The following is a 19,248-nucleotide window of genomic DNA, read 5'->3' on the forward strand; positions in this document are numbered from 1 at the left end:
ATTTTTGCTATTTCCTATTTTGTCCATTTCTGTTGAAAACCAACTCTCCCAATTGTTGATATTTTCTAATTTTTGCTATTTCCTATTTTGTCCGTTTCTGTTGTATGTTTAAATTTCCTCCGTTCTGCAAATTTTGGGCTCATATGGAACTTTTCCTGATTTTATGAGGTATGGGAAAGTGATGTGTGCTTCAGCATGACAATACTACACAACTGTCTGTTAGGCTATGTGGTCAGTACGTTGTGTGTGAGTTTGTGTGTCCATGGGGGAATGAAGTCCTAATGGTTCCTTCTCAGCCGTCTTGCCGATGTTCTCTGACTGATTCTCAGGTTGTATATTAGAAGTCATCAGTATATTCATCTGAGAGTAGTAAGTGGAATGATTTTACTTTTCTCTTATTTGATATCTTTCAGCCACATCTTCACATGACATCCAGAGCTTCATGCCAAAGCCGAGCATAGAAGCTTCTTTCCAAAAAGTGTCAATGGGTAGACACAAAAGTAGTGACGTTGAGGATTTACACTTAATGATAGACCGGGACAATGATGGGAAGAGTGAAGGGTATCAAAGATGTCATGAAGGACATATCCAAACTCAGACAACTGCCCATAATAAGAATCTCACTGTCCCAAATGGTGAAGGACATAAAACATTTTGGAAAACCTCCCTTTTTAAGTCAGCTGTTTCCAAAAACCAGTGTGATTCTGCAAGTAAAATCTCAAAGCAAATATGCAAACATAAATATTTAGGGAAAGACAATCTGGAAAATCTAGAGAGTTACCTAGTCCATGCTGAAAATAATTATTTGAACCATTTCGAAAAAAGGGTTGGATTGACTGTTCAGGCAAATATTTCCGAAAATCAGAGATTTAAAAGTGAAGAACAAAGTGCTGAGAGGGCTCCACTAGAGAGGTGCTTCACCGAGGAGTCGACCCTACAGAGTGACCAGAGTATTTTCAATGGTGACAGAATTGCTCAATGCACTGAATCTGAGGAAACACTTAACCAGAGCTCAAATGTTAATAAACATCGGAGGGCTCATTTTCCAGGAAACCATTATGAATGTGATAAATGTGGGGAAGTCTTTTATCAAAACTCTAACCTTATTACAAATAAGAGTATGAATATGGGAGAGAATCCTTACCATGAATGTGTGAATGCTCTTAACCAGTCCTCCAATGTCGGCGATCATCAGAGAATTCATGTGGGGAAAAACCCATTTGGATGTAAAAAACCTGGGAACATGTTTAGTCAATCATCAAGACTGAATATACCTAAGACAATCCATACTGGCGAGAAAAGTTACGTTTTTAAGGAATGTGGCAAAGACTTTGACTGGCACTCATCACTACCTCAACATCAGGGAATTCATACTGGAGCGAAACCGTACAGATGTGAAGAATGCGGTAAAACCTTTAAGGTCTGCTCATCAATAAATAGACATAGGCGAATTCATACTGGAGAGAAACCTTACAAATGTGAAGAATGTGGCAAGGCCTTTAACCAGCAGTCAAGCCTTACCGAACATCACCGAATTCATAATGGAGAGAAACCTTACAAATGCGAAGAATGTGGCAAAGCCTTTACCCAGCGCTCACACCTTATTAGTCATCACAGAATCCATACTGGAGAGAAACCTTACCAATGTAAAGAATGTGGCAAGGCCTTTAACCACCACTCAGGCCTTACTCAGCATCACAGAATCCATACTGGAGAGAAACCGTATAAATGTAAAGAATGTGGCAAGGCCTTCAACCATGACTCAAGCCTTACTCAGCATCACAGAATTCATACTGGCGAGAAACCCTACAAATGTAAAGACTGTGGCAAGGCCTTTAACCAGCGCTCACACCTTATTAGTCATCACAGAATTCATATTAGAGATAAACCTTACAAATGTAAAGAATGTGGCAAGGCTTTTAGCCAGCACTCACACCTTATTCGACATCATAGAATTCATACTGGAGAGAAACCATACAAATGTGAAGAATGTGGTAAGGCCTTTAATAGGCTTTCATATCTTACTCAACATCACATAATTCATACTGGAGAGAAACCTTACCAATGTAAAGAATGTGGCAAAGCCTTCAACCAGCACTCAAGCCTTTTTCACCATAACAGAATCCATACTGGAGAGAAACCTTATGTATGTAAAGAATGTGGCAAGTCCTTTAAACACGACTCTACGCTTACTCAGCATCACAGAATTCATACTGGAGAGAAACCTTACAAATGTCAAGAATGTAGCAAGGCCTTTATCCAGCACTCACAACTTATTAGTCATCAGAGAATTCATACTGGAGAGAAACCTTACAAATGTAAAGAATGTGGCAAGGCCTTTAACCACAACTCAAGCCTTACTTACCATCACAGAATTCATACTGGAGAGAAACCTTATAAATGTAAAGAATGTGGCAAAGCCTTTAACCAGCACTCAAAACTTACTCGACATCACAGAGTTCATACTGGAGAGAAACCTTATAAATGTAAAGAATGTGGCAAAGCCTTTAAACAGCACTCACACCTTACTAGTCATCACAGAATTCATACTAGAGAGAAAACTTAACAAATGTGAAGAATGTGGCAAGGCCTTTAACCGGCACTCAAGACTTACTCAACGTCACAGAATTCATACTAGAGAGAAACCTTGGCAGTGTAAAGAATGTGAAAAGGCCTTTAATCACTGTTCAACCTTTACTCATTATCAGAGAAGTCATACTGGAGCAAAGCTTAAAAATTTTAGTTCAGTGAGAGATTTTTTTTTTTTTTTAAACAAGAAGTTAAACAACCAGGCACTTGATTTGAAGGGAAAACGATCGACTTTCATTTATCTTAGAGTAATTTATCCTTACTTGGAGACAGATTGCCCCACATGTAAAAGCTATGTACAAAAAAGTTACATAAAATTATCCTCGGTTCTATAATGGTAAATGAAAAACATTAAAATTCTCCACTCGAACAAGGTATGCAAAGATTTTTATGTTCTTTTGTTGTTAAATAATAAGAGCAAAGTAACTTTTAGAATGTAACGGTAAGAGCTGAACGACCGTGCCATTCATGGAGAAAAGGAGTATTTTCACCGAACCAGTGTTTCCCTCCATCCCATTGCCTCTTGATGTTGATCAAACCATACCATCGGCCATTTTGTTTTAAAGAAAAATGCCATATGCTTGTGCAAATACACAGTTGCTTCATGTCCAGTAAAGGAACAGGGATGGGCAAAATGAAAGAACAGAGAAAACTCTATGCAGTGTTCAGGATGTGGTGGAACCAAAATGCAGTTTTCCGATTGAGACACTCTCCTCTGGAGGAGCAGAGTTCTGGAGTTAAGGAGTGGGTTCCCTTTTTAGTAGACACCACCTGTATGCTGCTAGAACACATCAGTTGTATCTTCGTCCTCCATTTCCAGCTGTGTGGGTGTCCGTTTCCTTGATTGGGTGCCCATCAAATCAGAATCTGATTGACCTCTTTGACAAACCCTGTCATTCACAATAGTTTTCCATTAGTTTACTAACCACAGACCCATCCTGCCCCACCACCTTCAAATTAACATGATCATTGTTCTCAGTCTTGACTCCTCCCTCGGCTTTTGCTCGGCCATTGGGAGTGCCAGAATCTTCAGCTGCCGCTTCTCAGAAGAGGTACCACGTCCCTAACGAGAGAGCACACAGGTAGCACCAGGAGTGGCAGACGAAGCGACTGTGAGAGAATTTGTAAGTACTGCTCAACCCGTACTCCGTATTAGAGAATTTGTATTGGAGAGTAATGAAATATAAAGAATGTGGCAAGGCCTTTACGCGATGGTAAACCATGATTCCTGATCAGAAAATGCGTAGTGGAGAGGATTTTACAGTATGATGACTTTGGCAAGCCCGTGACAGTACATAAGCCTTACTCAGCATCAGAGAGTTCATACTGAGGAGAAACATTACAAAAGTAAAGGATGTGGTAAACCTCTAGTGGGAACTCCGGATTACCCAACATCATAGCTATCATACAGGATAGAAACCATGAAGTGTAAAAGTTGCAGTGCCTTCACTGGGATTCAATCCTGAATCAATATCTCAAAATGTGCAGTAGAGTCAAACCCTATAAATGCATTAATGAGGAAAGACCTTCTTTTTAAATATACACCTTAGAAAATATCAGAGAGTACAGAAAGGAAAGTAACTTCAAAAAAGTAAATATTTAGAAATGTATTTAATTGAACATCAAATGTCAATAAATGTCACAGAAATCATCAGTTACTCTATTTAGACCGTACTCTACATCAGAATACTTACAAGGAATAATACAAAGTTAAACATGTAGGTAATGTATATGCTTTTATGCTTCAAAAGATACAAGGAATGGATTTTTGCATAAGTACAATTAATTTCAATATGTGCTTTTGTTTTAAACTGACCCTATGTGAGATTTGTACCTAGTAAATATCAGTCCATTTCTACTCTCAGATCAGTCTAGAAAATTCATTTATACCTAGTGGATGTGTGAAATTACATGGCTGAATATTGCTGCATCAAAGATACGAAATGCCCTTTTCCCCTAGGTGGGTCTTATGCATATCTAATTTTCCATGGAAGATGAATGAGATTATGATACACAGTATATGAGGAAAATCTAAATGGAGACGCTGTTCTTGGTTATAACATTAATGTACATTACCGTGAAATAGGTGTTCAGAACATCATTCTCCATTCATTAAAACTAAAAAAGAACCTTCCTGGATATTATAAATGAAGTGCTTTACTAATTGGTCTTTAAGGGAAAAGAGATGGCAGTCCAGTAAACTACTTGTGGACCTTCGTAACAGCAGTCATTGTAAGTTGAGAATATCAGTTGATGTGGTTGAAATGAGGAAATCAGCACAGATACCAGAAAGAGAATAGGTAACGCCTCCCTAAAATGACATACAGTTGTACATTCACAGTTTTTGAGTTGCCTCAGGCCTGAGAAAGTTTTAGTATGGACATTAAGCTGTTAAAAACTTAAAATCGAGTGTTACAAGATGCCTTCTTTACGACTTGTGGTAACCAGAAAGCAAAAACCTGTGGTAGATACACAATAGATAGGGAGAAAATAATCTAAGTATCCCCTTATAGAAAATCATCGAATCACTAAGATACAGAGCAAATGAATAACAAAGGGCAAAGAATTCTAAAATAGACTGGAAACAATGAAAAGAACGACAACAGTAACTCCATACCTGTACCAGTGCTTACTTTAAACATAAAGGGACAAAATTCTCCAATCAAAAGATAGAGACTGCCTGAATGGAAAGAAATCGAAGACCCAAGTATATTTTCCTTCAAGGGGACTCCCTTCAGCCTTAAGAACACACTCGGATTGAAAGTGCAGGTGTGGAAGAAGATAGTCCACGCAAAAGAAACCAAACGAAATCAGGGTAGCTATGCTTCCATCAGACAAAATAGACTTGAAGCCAAAGACTGTAGTAAGACACAGCACAGGTCACAAACACTGTGCAGTGTTTTTAATTACGTGGTGTTTTGCAGAATGGCAAAAAGGATTCCCCCATTCTGGTTTTGGTAGGACACAAATAGTGTGTTTATATAACTCATGCAATACTTAACCACTATTAAAAACAACATATTTTCCCATAAATATTGATGATTTTTTCCAGGTACTTCAGTTGTAGCTTGTGTAATGTTTATGTACGTCTGTATCTTACGTGCCCTCTAAGTGGCTCAAAAACCTGTTTCTGTGTTTTGAGGGTTGGTGAAAGAAAGAACACTAAATGACAATTTGAGAAAGACTGACTGCTTCCAGATTTTGATGTGTGTGGAAAAATACCGTTGCAATGATAATCTTTGTAATTTACTGTAACAAGTAGCCAATAGTTGATTAAAACCAACTTGTCCAGGCCTATAAATCTTTTCCACAGTATTCAGTTTTCTAACTTCGGGCTATTATACATTGCATATTTTTTTCACATGTAATTTATACGTTGTTCTCTGCTGTTTAAAGTCCCCAGAAAACTCACTTGTCCTTTCAGGAAGGTTATCATAATACCCTTTAGTAAGATTCCTGATAACTATTTCTGGGCAGCTTTTCTTTGTATACAATGCAAATGGAAGTGGGCATTGTCTGGGTCACCTTTGCAATACTTCTGATAGTGGATTTAGTTCAAGTTGGGTTCTTTCTGAAATGTACATCTTCACATAAGAAAACCTTACATTCTATTTGATTTTCCGATACTTGATTTTTAGACTACATTACATGTGACTAAATAAAGGGTTTATACACTATATATGCATTCAGCAAATACAAAACACTTACTGTTTCGTGTTGGCGAAAGGTGGCTAACACGTGTACGTGTGAATTGTTTGTAGTAAAGCTGTAGGTTTATATATTTACATAGTGTCTGTATTAAGAAGACATTTACTTCTTTTTTTTTAAAGATTTTATTTATTTGACAGAGAGAGAGAGACAGCCATTGAGAGAGGGAACACAAGCAGGGGGAGTGGGAGAGGAAGAAGCAGGCTCCCAGCGGAGGAGCCTGATGTGGGGCTCGATCCCAGGACCCTGGGATCACGCCCTGAGCCGAAGGCAGACACTTAATGACTGTGCCACCCAGGCGCCCCAAGTTACTTACTTTTAAAAACTAATTTTGTTGGATAAATATAGTCATAATCTATGTTTTTCAAATAAATATAACCTGCTTTCCCTAAAAAAATAAAATAAAGGAGTCAATTCAACAAAAGGACATAACCTTTGGAATACCTATGTACCCAAAGTTAAAGCACCTAAATGTATAAAGCAACTATTAACAGACAAGAACAGAAAAAGAGAGCAATACAATGGTAGGGGACTTCAATACCGCACCTTCCATAATGGACAAAAAAATCAATGAGGAAACATCAGACTTCAGGCACATTTAGCAGATGGACTTAGAACATTCCACCCAACAGTAGCCAAAAACACATTTTTCTCACATGCACAAGGAACATTCTCCAGTAGGGATTATATATTGGGCCACAAAACAAATCCTCATAAATTTGATTGAAATCCTATCAAGCATCTTTTCCAACAACGACATGGACCTAGACGTCAGTTACAAGTACAAACCTAAAATTATAAAAATTGCAACCACGTGAAAAATACAAAACACGCGGCAGTATTACTCCTAATAGGCGAGACCTGGAAATAACTTGTATCTTTGTCAGATGCGTAGATTACGAGGTGCACATATAGAAATCTGCTGGCTGTAATTAACAATCTTACATTACCTATCTGGAAGTTGCGAAGGAGTCGCTCTTAAAAATTCTTACCTCACATGCAAAGAATTGTAACTGTGAGGTAATGGATGTTCACTAAACTTACTGTGGTAAATGTTTTGCAAAATATATACACATATCAAATCATTAAATTGTACACTTAAAAATTATATAATGTCATATGTCAATATCTGAAGAAAACTGGAAAAAAGTTAAATAAGCAGATTATTGGTTGCTTAGGCATGAGGATTAGATGAAAGTGGTGATAGCTAAAGAATATGAAGTTTTTTAGGCGGTGATAAAATGTTCTAAATTGACAGTGGTTTGCTTATACCTACATGTGAATTGGGTATAAAGCTATCAATTGTGGGGCGCCTGGGTGGCACAGCGGTTAAGCGTCTGCCTTCGGCTCAGGGCGTGATCCCAGCGTTATGGGATCGAGCCCCACATCAGGCTCCTCTGCTATGAGCCTGCTTCTTCCTCTCCCACTTCCCCTGCTTGTGTTCCCTCTCTCGCTGGCTGTCTCTATCTCTGTCAAATAAATAAATAAAAAATCTTAAAAAAAAAAAAAAGCTATCAATTGTATACATTCAGGGGGTAAATTATACGGCATGGAAATTATATCCAAATCTGTTTAAAAAGAACCCAAAATAAGAAATTCCTGCATAAGTAGACCTAGTGTTAATGACAAATATCAAAGACTACATAAATTCAAGTATTAATTGAACACACACATACGTGCACATACACGTAAGATTTCAAACGGAATTTGGCGTTTAACTTACTCTTCTGTTTTAATTTTTGTGATAATAGAAAAATAATTTTTCAAAGAAGCACCTGGTATGGAAGTTTTGTCAAATTAGACATAACATATAGTATTATTAGTGTTAAGTTCAATAGGCTGATATTGGATGAAGAAAATGTACAGATGCTAAAATCTCTATTAGGTTTCTCCAAAGAATCAGTAGAATGGATATGCACGTATCTGTGTATATTTTTTATCCGTATTTCTATAGATCCACAGATATAGAGATAGGCGTATTATCTATAGAAATAGATGTCTATCTCTCATATACAGAGAGAGTGGAAGATTTCCTTAAATGAATTTGCTAATACGATTGTGAGAGCTGCCAAGATTGAAGTCTGCAAAGAAGGCCAGTAGGCTGGTGACCCAGGGAGGTGCTGATGTGGAAGCTTGAGAACCTGAAAACAGTCTGGAGACAGACATAGGTGAGTAGGAAAAAGCACTTCTGAAATATACAGGTAATCACTGCGTTCCCTAGAATGGACTGTCTAGCTGGTATGGCCTTATTTGGGTAAAACTTTAATATAAACAGGAAAAATGCAAATAAATTCTAAAAAGAGTTGAACATCATCTTCTAAAGTAGACTGTTGTGACTGCGTGTATGAGAACATGCAGCATTTTCAAGCATGCACTAGTGCATACCTTCCACTAAAGACAGAAAATCAGAATTGTGGTAGGATGTTTAATAATACTGTTTAACAATACTGTCACGGACCGTGTTCACAATATACGCCACTGAGAGAGTAAGGAGCACTGCCGTTTTAGGTTGAAATTCGTGGCCCAAAGATGGGGAGTGATACAGTGGGGTAAGAATGAGGGCCAGGGATAAATGGAGAATGCGGAGTTTGGGGGCTTGGGGTAACAGAGCCGCAAGGGAAGAGAGGGTAGGATCCGTGTTAGTTTCTTAGGGCTGCTGTACAAATGATCACAGCCGGCTGGCTAAGGAACCCGAAAAATCACTGTCTCCCAGTTCGGAGGTGCTTGGACGTGTGAAGCCAAGCTGTTGGCAGGGCCACACCTTATCTCAAGAATTAAGTCTTTCATCTTTCTAACTTCTAGGGACCGTCTGCTGTCTTGGACTTTCCTTGGCTTGTAGATGCATCACTCTGTCCTTCCTCTTCACACACCCCTCTGTGTGTGTCTAATTTTCCGTCTTCTCTTGATGCCTGGGTGGCTCAGTCCGTTAAGCATCTGCCTTCGGCTCAGGTCATGATCCCAGTGTCCTGGGGTCGAGTCTGGCTTTGGACTCCTTGCTCAGCAGGGAGCCGCCTCCTCCCTCTGCCTGCTGCTCCCCCTGCTTGTGCTCTCTCTCTCTCTCTCTTACAAATAAATAAAATCTTTAAAAAAAAAAAAAAAAAAAAAACTTCTCTCTTCTGAATAGGACACCAGTCATTGAATTGGGATTTACCTGAATCCAGTATGACCTCATTTTAGCTTGATGACATCCTACTGCCCAGTAAGGTTACAATTACATGTAGTGAGGATTAGGACCAAGCATATTTGAGGCACACTGTGTAACACAACGTGAATAAAAAGCACTAGGTGGTTAAATGGCACTGAGGGATTAATGTGCACTACAGGTTTGAAGGTTGGGGGTGGGGTGTATGCAGGGACATTAAGAGTATGAAGGATATGTGTGTTGAGGGGATAAGGGGGAAGGAAATCGGGAAGGAAGTGGATAATGGATGAGGAATTGGCAAAGGGAGTTAAAAGGCAAGTTTGGGTAAAAGGCATGCAAACCTTATTATTTTTTTTTTTTAAAGATTTTATTTATTCGACAGAGATAGAGACAGCCAGCGAGAGAGGGAACACAAGCAGGGGGAGTGGGAGAGGAAGAAGCAGGCTCCCAGCGGAGGAGCCTGATGTGGGGCTTGATCCCAGGACCCTGGGATCACGCCCTGAGCTGAAGGCAGACACTTAACCGCTGTGCCACCCAGGCGCCCTGCATGCAAACCTTATTGCTTATGAAGGGTTAAAGAACATGGGGGTGAAAGGGGGATAGTTGCTTGTGGATGGAGGCCTGGGGGTGTTAAAAGTGTTTCAACCAGAGGTAAAGAAGTGGGAAGAATAGATGATGCCCGGGGAACGTAATGGACAGAGAGTTAATGGAGTGGAGGGGGATCATGAGAACTGGGAGAATAGTGGGCATCAGAAGAAGAACGTGTCCATGAGAAAGAGTCAGGGAGTGTAGGGTTGGGGAAATGGGTGCAGGGTCATGAGGAAACTAAGGACTCCCAATAAATGATGGCTCAGATATTGAGGACAGTGGATATAAAAGACGCAATAAATAGGCTAAAGTTACTGGAATCGGGGGTGGGGAGGGGATAAATGGCAATAGAGGAGGAAAGAATGCATGGAGGTTCTTGGTACAATGGAAGGAAGGTTGGACTGAGGGCTCTAGGATCAGGCAAAAAAGGGGTTTATTGGTTTATTGGTGTAGAGGTCTAAAATGCTCCCAGTGGACTTAAAAGAGCAATGAACAAGGCTAGAAGGGTCATTTTCAGGGAAAGAGTTAGGTTTCATGGAAATCTAAAGGTGGAGAGATTGAGGTCACAATGGGGGATAGAGAGGAAGGAGAGGAGGGTTGGAGCTGGTAGTGATGGAAATCGCAGGGGTACATTTAGAGGTCGCTAATCCTACTCATTAATTCTCTGATTTGCACTTGATTCAAATCTGTCAACTATTTGTAATTCCAGCCCATGCCAGTAACCTTACATAAAATACCGAGTACTCCTTTCAGTTGAGTAGGTAGTAAACGACCATAGGTAAAATTTAGAGTAAAGTGACTGCTGACCTAGGTTCCTGAGAAGATCCAATGCCTCATGAAACCTTGACTCTAACCTTATAGGGTCCTAAACAGAAAGCCCAGCGAAGTTCACTGAAATTCAGACTTAACAGAATTATATTTTTAGGAGCTCCTAAATACTTGCAATTTGTTACGGTACTGATAGAAAACAAATACACATAGGCGTATCATTAATTGTAAAATTAAAAGTATAAACTTGGGACACCTGGGTGGCTCGTTCAGTTAAGTGTCTGCCTTCAACTCAGGTCCTGGGATCCAGTCTCGCATCAGGCTCCTTGCTGAGTGGGGAGGCTGCTTCTCCCCCTGCCTGATGCTCCCCTTGCTTGTGCGCACGCTCTCTCTGACAAATAAATACAATCTTAAAAAAAAATTATAAACTTATAAAATATCTTATAAAATATCTAAATAAACTTATAAAATATCTAAAGTAAAAATTTTCATTATTATCCCCAATCTTCAGGCATAACAATTTGTGAGGTTGAGCTGGAGCCTCCCTCTTACACAATTTCAGACTATAACACATGTAGAGGCTAAAATATTTTATACTTGGTTCGGTGTTTACGTAAATATCGTCGTATCAAACTTACTGTCAAATTGCATTCCTTAATCGATGCTATATTAAGCTGGCGTTTCCACACCAGTAGAAAATGAATGTACTGCAACATGAAAACATACCATATCCCACAGTAATTATAAATACATCCTTGTTGAAACGTTCTCCTGTTTATACAATTACAGTTGGATGTACAGGTCTGCTGTTATGCACATCACGCAGTGTGGCTCTTTGATTTGTACACGTGGGACTTAACTGGGTTAAAGTTCTGGGACAGAAGATTGTTGCACCATCATGACTTGCATTGTTACACTGAATGGACAGTTTCTGAATTCCTATGAAAAACAAAACAAAAACCCCGTAGTGTCGTACCAGCTATGCTTCCACTGCTCAAGAAATTAAACAGGGAAGCCATAGACTGAAGTGTCTCTAATGCCTCAGTTGTGTCTGTAAGGAAACCACATCTTAATTCACAGTCACTACACTGGAGTGGAAGAAAATGAACTTAAGAGCAAACAATTACAGTCAAATAGGCCTTCCAAAAATAAGTTAACTTCTTAAGGTATATCCAGTCAAACACCGTCCTTGCTTCCCTTTGGATGGAATACCACTGATACCATTTTAGATGCACAGGAGACCAGGTCACACATTACATACAATGGGGGGGACCCTGTCTATAGGATCTCTTAGTCTCATTGGAATAGAAAATACATATATATATGGCACACAAGGCAGACCCTGTGAGTGTTTTCTGGGTATAAACAATATACTGTGGGGAAAAGGTAGAGGTTCGTTAAATAATAGAAGGATCTGGGATGGTTTCCCAAAGGTATGGAGATCCAGTTGGTCATTGACAGAAGAGATTCTGAACAGGTGCCAGGGAAGTGATGGATGGTGAGCGGGCCTGTGTACTTGGTGGTGTGGGCACGAGGCTCTCCAGTGATTGCAGTGTGTGCTAAGGTTGAGAATCACTCTTCCAGGGATGGGGCGAGGGGGAAGCCCTAGAGCTTGGTGACTAGCTGGAAGGGGGGAAAGGAGGGAGGAGCTGAAAATGCATCCCACTGGTCAATTCCGTGACTATGGAAGAGGTGATGCCCTGAGATGGGAGGAAGCAGGAGGAAGAGGAGCAGCTGTGAGAGGAAGAGCAGTGCAGGTCAGGTCAGAGGCCCAAAAGGACACCCAATTGGAAATGGATGCTGGAAAAGGGGCCAAGACATTCACCTGCTGTTGGTCTTGTCTCCATCAAGGTTTGGCAAAGGAGCTCCTGTAGACCAAAGAAGTTTAAAAAAAAAAAAAAAAGTCCCTTCAGATTCTGTCAAAATGGCCACTTAGGTCATGAACTTGCCCTCTGCTCCACTGCCCTTCCTGGATCCTCCCTTCTCAGAACAGCTCCGCGAACAGAGCTCCTGGCATATCTGCCTCCTGGGTTGCTCCAGTTGCCATTCACACGATTTCCTGAGGCGCAGACTCAGATAAAGGAGAGCAAAGGATTTCCAGTTTGGGGAGTCGGTTTACCTTTCTAGTGAAAACAGTGCTTCCAAGGTAATACCTAGCATCCCACCTTCCATTCCTGGGATGGCCACTGATAGTCCACATTTTAAAGTTAAGCCACTAGACCCACGTTTCATGGCACTACGGTAGAGAATGCAGGCAGAGCATATCTGAGGCACCCACCCCCACCATCTTATGTCAACACCAACAGTTCCTGGTGAGTTCCCAGGAAAGAGTTTACTGTTAGCGCTGTGAAGTTTACAGGAAGAAGGCTAGTGAGCGCTGATGTCTGAGCAAGTCTCTGTCTGGAAAACAACATGTATACATTACTGCTATGTTGATTGAGCACTAATTTTGTGTTCCCAAGGAAGTTACAGTGGACCATGTTGGGAACTTAATATATATGATGTGATTTAATCCCCATAATATCCTGTGAGCTGGGCACTAGGTGTCCTGTAATAACCATAAAGAGGTAGGTACTGGGCCTACATAGGTGGCTCTGTGCTTCATCCTCTGTTATCCTATTGATTAAATAAATGTTTGTATACTGTAGGAGCGAAATACAGATGAATGGAAAAATGCAGAAAGGAAGGGTAGATTCGTAGTTCTGAGAGTTCTCATTGTACTTATATTTTTTTAACAGGATAGAAAAATGTTTGAGTTTATAAGTATATGACAGTTTTCCTGGACTTTGTACACGTTTATCAGCAATATATGATAATTTTAATTCCTCCACATTGGTGTTACTTTTTTTTCCTGAAGTTTAGCCATTCTAGCAAATAGGAAGAGTCATCTCCGTGTAGTTTCCATGCTTTCTGGGAGGAGTGGTTAAAGAAAATGTGATACATATATATCTGTGTGTGTGTGTATATATGTATATATATGTATGTATATGTATATATGTGTGTATATATTTCTGCCATGTAATATTATTTATGATATAAAAATATATATCATAGAATAAATTATGTATCATAACATATAACATCTATAATATTTATATCTGTTTATCTATCTAGATATCTAGACATCTGTATCCAAAATTCAGCCTTTAAAAAAGGACATGCTTCCATTTGGGACAAAGTAGGTGAGCCTGGAGGATCTTACTGTAAGTGGAATAAGCCACACAAAATGGCAAATACTGTATTATCTCGATTATATCTGGAATCTAATAAGTTGAACTCATAAAAGCAGAGTACAATTGTGATGGTCAGGAGCTGACTGAGGGTAAAATGGCAGATGTTGGTCAAATGGTACAAAATTTGAGTTATTCAGGATGAATAAAATCTAGAGCTCTGAAGTACAGCATGACAACTATTATGTCTATTATTCTTCACCACAGTCAGAGGAACCCAGGGGGACTCCCACCTGGCTACCACGAAGGCAATTGCTTCTACGGAGGGAGGAGAGGGCCCTGGATGACTAATGCCTCTTTCTCTAAGATGGAAGGAGATTCAGATTCTTGTGCTAGTCTAAACCCAGTCTACACAGGACAGCCGCAAAGGTTAAAAGAGTCCCTGGTCCTGGAGAGTGTGCCCCAGCGAGATTGACCAGATGCCCCCATAGGGATCCAGGTACCAGGAAGGTGAGACTTAGGCTGGGCCATCAGGTAGAGCATGGATCTTTCCTGATGGAGCCTTATCCTCAGATGCAGGATATGTGTCTGCTGTTTCCTGTCCCTGAGCAGGGCTCCCTGAAGTAAGATGCCTCTACTCCAGTGCCTACAGGTTACAGCTAGCTGTGCTTGTGGTCATGACTGTAGGTGTTTCAGTGGGTCTTAGCCTTGCACTGTGAATGGATCTTCTTCCCTCCTGAGTTTGCAGTAACACAGGACCTAGTGTGGTAAGTTTTAATCATTATTCCTGTCGCCACTTAGAGATTCTGCAGTGAATGTGAGGGGCACCAGGTTCTTGAAGGACCAACAAATTTGTAACCATGTTTGTGGAGCTGTCTTCACAACCCACACCCAAGTACATGTTAGGTGATGTAATATCTCATATTGAAAGATACACGTTCAAAGATATTTTTGAGTGTCTCTGCATTCTTTCAGGATACATTATTTCACTCCTGAATGGTCTCTGAACTTATCTCTTGGTACCATTAATGCCATGTAATTGTATGGAGAATTATACAATAATTATAAAGGCATTCATTCTACAGCTGTAACTCTGTATTTATTACTAGAATAGATTATCCAGTTCACAATTTTACCTACAAGTGTGACTGGCTTGTAATTGTATACAACACTCTGTGAGGCATGAATATATAAATGGCTGACATGGAAAAGAACAGTACATTTTTCTCATGAGATGAGAAAGTTTTGTAATTCCCCAGGATACAGAGAAGGACCTGGATACACAGTCGTCATCACTCAAGAGAATAGAGGTGCTGGCAGCTGGGAAACATGGGCTGATTAAGGCTGAGTTGTTCACTTCCCTCCACATAATCCACTGAAAAAGAGAGAAATTACAACGATGGAAGAGAGAGTATCAAAAATTACAAAGTTAATTTGGATCAACTTTTTATGTGTTGTGAACTTAGGAAGATCTTTAGCAAGGACTCTATCTTTAATAATTACCAAGGTGTTTAACAGTGCGGACAGATTTTATCAGTGCAATGAATCTGGGCAAAATGTTACCATGGGTCAAATCCTAATAAACAGCAGAGAACTCCGTTTCTAGAGAACCAGCACAAAAGAAATAAATGTGAGAAAGTCTTTTAGCAAAGCTCAATCCTTATTAAATGTCATTGTTTCCTTACTGGAGAGAAGACATACAAATATAGCAGTGTGGCAAAGTTTTTAAGCACAGTCTTCCAAACACGCTCAACAAAGAGTTTTCATACTGAGAAGAAACCTTACATATGTGAGGAATGTGGCAAAGCCCTAACCAGTACTCAATTTTTTTAAATCAGAGAGTGTATACGGGAGAAAAACCTTAGAAATGTAAAGAATGTGTAAAGCTTTTACCCAGAGTTCTAGCCTTCCTGCCATCAGAGAACTCATTTTGGGGAGAAACGTTACAAATGTAAGTAACATGGCCACACCTTTAACCAGCACTCAACCCTTTCTTCACATCAGAGAATACATACTGGGAAGAAAACTTACAAATGTAAAGATTTTGCTGAAGCCTTTATTGCTCAGACTTTCCTTGACATCAGAATATATGTACTTGGGGAGAAACCCAACAAATGCAGAGAATATGGCAAAGCCTTTAAACAGAATGACCACCTAAGTAAACATCGATGCATTCATCCTGGGAGAAACCCCCCAAATGTAAAAAATATGGCAAAGCCTTTGTCTGGATTTCAAGCCTTCCTTGACAGAAGACAATACATGCAGGGGAGAAACCCTACAAATGTAGAGAATATAACCAAATCATTAACTAGAGCCATCACTTGACTATACATTAGAGAATTCATAGTGGAGAGACAATGTACAAATGTAAAGAATGTGGTAATGCCTTTACCCTGAACTTAACACTCGACATCAGAGAGTACATACCAGATAGAAACCCTAAGGGGTGCCTGGGTGGCTCAGTCAATTAAGCATTTGCCTTTGGCTCGGGTCATGATCTGAAGGTCCTGGGATCGAGCCCCGTATCAGGCTCCCTGCTCAGTGGAGAGCCTGCTTCTCCCTCTCCCTCTGCCCCTCCCTGCTCTCATTCCCTCTCGCTCTATCTCAAATAAATAAATATATAAAAATCTTTAGAACCCTAGAAATGTAATGAATAGGGGAAATCCTTTCTTTTAAATACACATTTTGGAAAAAAAAAAAGCCATAAAAACATTAAAGATGTAAAAACTGGCCATTTATGTAATGAAAAAAAAAACAAATCTAAATAAACATCAGAGATTCACAGCAGAATGGACTAAGCCTGCACCACTTTTAAGACATTAATCTGGTCCAGATTTTCAGTGGAAACTTGCAGGATTCTACATCTTATGTCATCTTTTTTTTTCCCTTCGTACCAGTGGAATCAGGGCGAGTGTGAGAGGTTCTCAGTCATCTGAATGTAGCCACCTGTGGGTCGTAATTTCTAAGTGGAATCCCAGACACCTTGGAAGCTTTTGGCCTGAAGCATTTTCTGCATGATTTTAGATAGAGACTTCTTTTCTAATTTCACAGAATGTCCAGAGGTGTGTCCATTGGCAACTCCGTCCCCTTGAGAGACTTCCAGGCCATTAACATCAGTCCTAGGACTCCAGTTGGGGGAAGCATTAAGTCACAGTCCCACACTCTATCGGCCCCTCCAGCATCCTGTGCCAGATTCTCCATGGGCTGGTCAATATCACAGTTTCTATGTAGATACGAGACAGGAAGAGCAACAAATATTTCACAAACACTAAGTATTGGATCTGGTTCTGCTGTACTTTGTGACAAACAGATAAACTTACTCTATACAGTGTTCGGATGTACCTCAGATGTTTTGTGTTTCAGACTTACTGTGGTTCTCATTCTGTGCGTGCACAAGCTGATGGGCCAACGCATTGATAGGAACAACACACACCTAGATCCTCTCCTGAGATAACACATACCCCCGGCATCCTTGTCCTAGGGAAGTATCTTTGTCATTTTTATACCCTCTCTGCCATCATTGTGATTTTTCTCTTTTTCATTAGACCATGTGGGAGCAATGGAACAACTCGGCCTTCACCAATGCATGTTTCCCCATGGCCAGCGCTTTTATTTTCTTGAGTAATATTCACAGTGTATTCAGGCTGTGTTCTGTATCCTGGAGGAATTACAAAACTTTCTCATCTCATGAGAAAAAAGTAGTCTGTTTTTCTCCATGTTAGTCATTTATATAGTCATGCCTCAGAGAATGTCATGTACAATTACAAGTCATTCACAGTTTAGGTAAAATTGTGAATAAGATAATCCATTCTAGTAATAAATAATAAATTATAGCCGTAGAACGAAACCTTTTATAATTATCGTAGAGGACACCTGGGTGGCTCAGTTGGTTAAGTGTCTGCCTTCGGCTTATGGGATGGAGTCCTTGGTCAGGTTCCCCACTCAGCAGGGAGTCTGATTTTCCCTCTGCCCCTCCCCCCTGCTCATGTGTGTGCTGGCTCTCTCTCTCTCTCTCCCCTGCAAATATAAATAAATAAAATCTTTATATATATAGAGAGAGAGGGGGGGGGCAGCTGTACAATTATATTGTGTTACTGGTCCCAGCAATAAGGCCAGAGTCTAATCAGTAATACAACTGTGTCCTGTAATAATGCAGAAATACTTGAAGTATCTTTGAATTTGTATCCTTCAATATGAGATATTATATTTGCCTAACATTTATCTGGGTGTGAGGCTTTGAAGACGGTTCCATAAAGATAAGCTAACGTGTCAAATGGTCCTTCAAGAAACTGGGGGTGAGGGAAACTGTCTCAGAAGTGTAATGCAACTGATGGGTGGGGAAGGTGCAGGGAAAGCTAGGTTTTAGGCAGTGCAGGCATTGGAGACTAAGTGGTGAACACTGTCTCGTATCCTAGGAGAAGTGTTGAAGTCTCGGCAGATGACAGTGCTCAAGGAAAACCACTAGCATATTTAAGTGCTTTCAGTTATAATTGTAATAGTGAGCTGCAGGGAACAGAAGAAAATACAGGTGGTGTTTCAGCTGATGTATAATAAGAATTATGGTGGCTAGCAAGTAATGAACAATCATTTTGCGTCCGAGTTCAAGTTCAGTGGATTTGGTGATGTGCTGGAGTTCTCCCGGTTTGTATTAAGCTTTGAGGCCAGTGGACTGTTTTGAAAAGAAACAGGTTACGAGGGTAGTCCTCAGATGTCTCAATTTTAACAAGCAATCTTATGGAGGAAACGTTCACCAAGCCTGGAAAATAAAAGTAGTGCAATTGGGGGACAGAAGGCATGAAGTATTTTATCGAATAAGAAGTTGCATTGCTTTTGAAATATCTAAAGGAGGACAGTGGACACGGTTTTTAAAACGGGGATTATTTATTCGATGTTAATTTAATGTAACACTAATTATAGTTATAATTTTAATGTAAATTTGTATTGTGTAATACATTAATTGTTGCAGAAGTGTGGCAGAGAGAATAGAGAGAGTTCTTACGGAGTCTTCACCCTGTTCCCTTGTTACCATGACATGACTGTGGTCCTTTTGACAAAACTTACAACTACGAATGGCCCATGAACATTATAGATATTTCAGAATTATTAGTATTTCACCAATTGTAATTATTTTTCCATCCACTGTAACAGGATTTTTTTTTCTTCATTGGTGCCCACAGTTCTTGGTCACCCCATTTCGAAGAGCGAAGAGGTAGACCAGACAGAGTGGTGGGCAGCAAAGCAAGGTTTATTGAGTGACAGCAAAGTGACAGTACAAAGCTCCAG

At 40.0% G+C, this 19,248-nt stretch overlaps 3 protein-coding genes and 1 pseudogene across 5 annotated transcripts in view; 2 read left to right on the top strand and 2 right to left on the bottom strand.

Annotated features, from left to right (window-relative positions):
• Nucleotides 1-5,774, top strand: part of LOC103672905 (zinc finger protein 665-like) — a 26,029-nt gene extending 20,255 nt beyond the window's left edge. Inside the window, 2 exon segments of the mRNA XM_040633066.1 lie at nt 414-2,563; nt 2,565-5,774. Coding sequence (XP_040489000.1) covers nt 414-2,563; nt 2,565-2,924 — 2,510 coding nt within the window. The 3' untranslated portion in view covers nt 2,925-5,774.
• The window catches only part of LOC103657337 (zinc finger protein 91-like), a 686,132-nt gene that overhangs the window by 288,642 nt on the left and 378,242 nt on the right, over nt 1-19,248 (bottom strand). The window lies entirely within an intron of this gene.
• The window catches only part of LOC103672925 (zinc finger protein 160-like), a 100,893-nt gene that overhangs the window by 13,863 nt on the left and 67,782 nt on the right, over nt 1-19,248 (top strand). Inside the window, exon 1 of one of the 3 annotated variants that reach the window (XM_040632915.1) lies at nt 7,917-8,465. The exons of 1 other annotated variant lie outside the window; for it this stretch is intronic. The gene's annotated coding sequence lies outside the window, so the exon portion shown is untranslated. Of the gene's footprint in view, nt 1-7,916; nt 8,466-13,913; nt 13,999-19,248 lie in introns of those variants that run through there. One more of the 3 variants, XM_040632914.1, reaches the window with a different exon arrangement.
• Nucleotides 3,347-3,601, bottom strand: LOC121103350 (annotated as a pseudogene).

This window comes from Ursus maritimus, unplaced genomic scaffold (assembly GCF_017311325.1).
Source record: "Ursus maritimus isolate PB19 unplaced genomic scaffold, ASM1731132v1 scaffold_19, whole genome shotgun sequence".
NCBI lineage: Eukaryota > Metazoa > Chordata > Mammalia > Carnivora > Ursidae > Ursus > Ursus maritimus.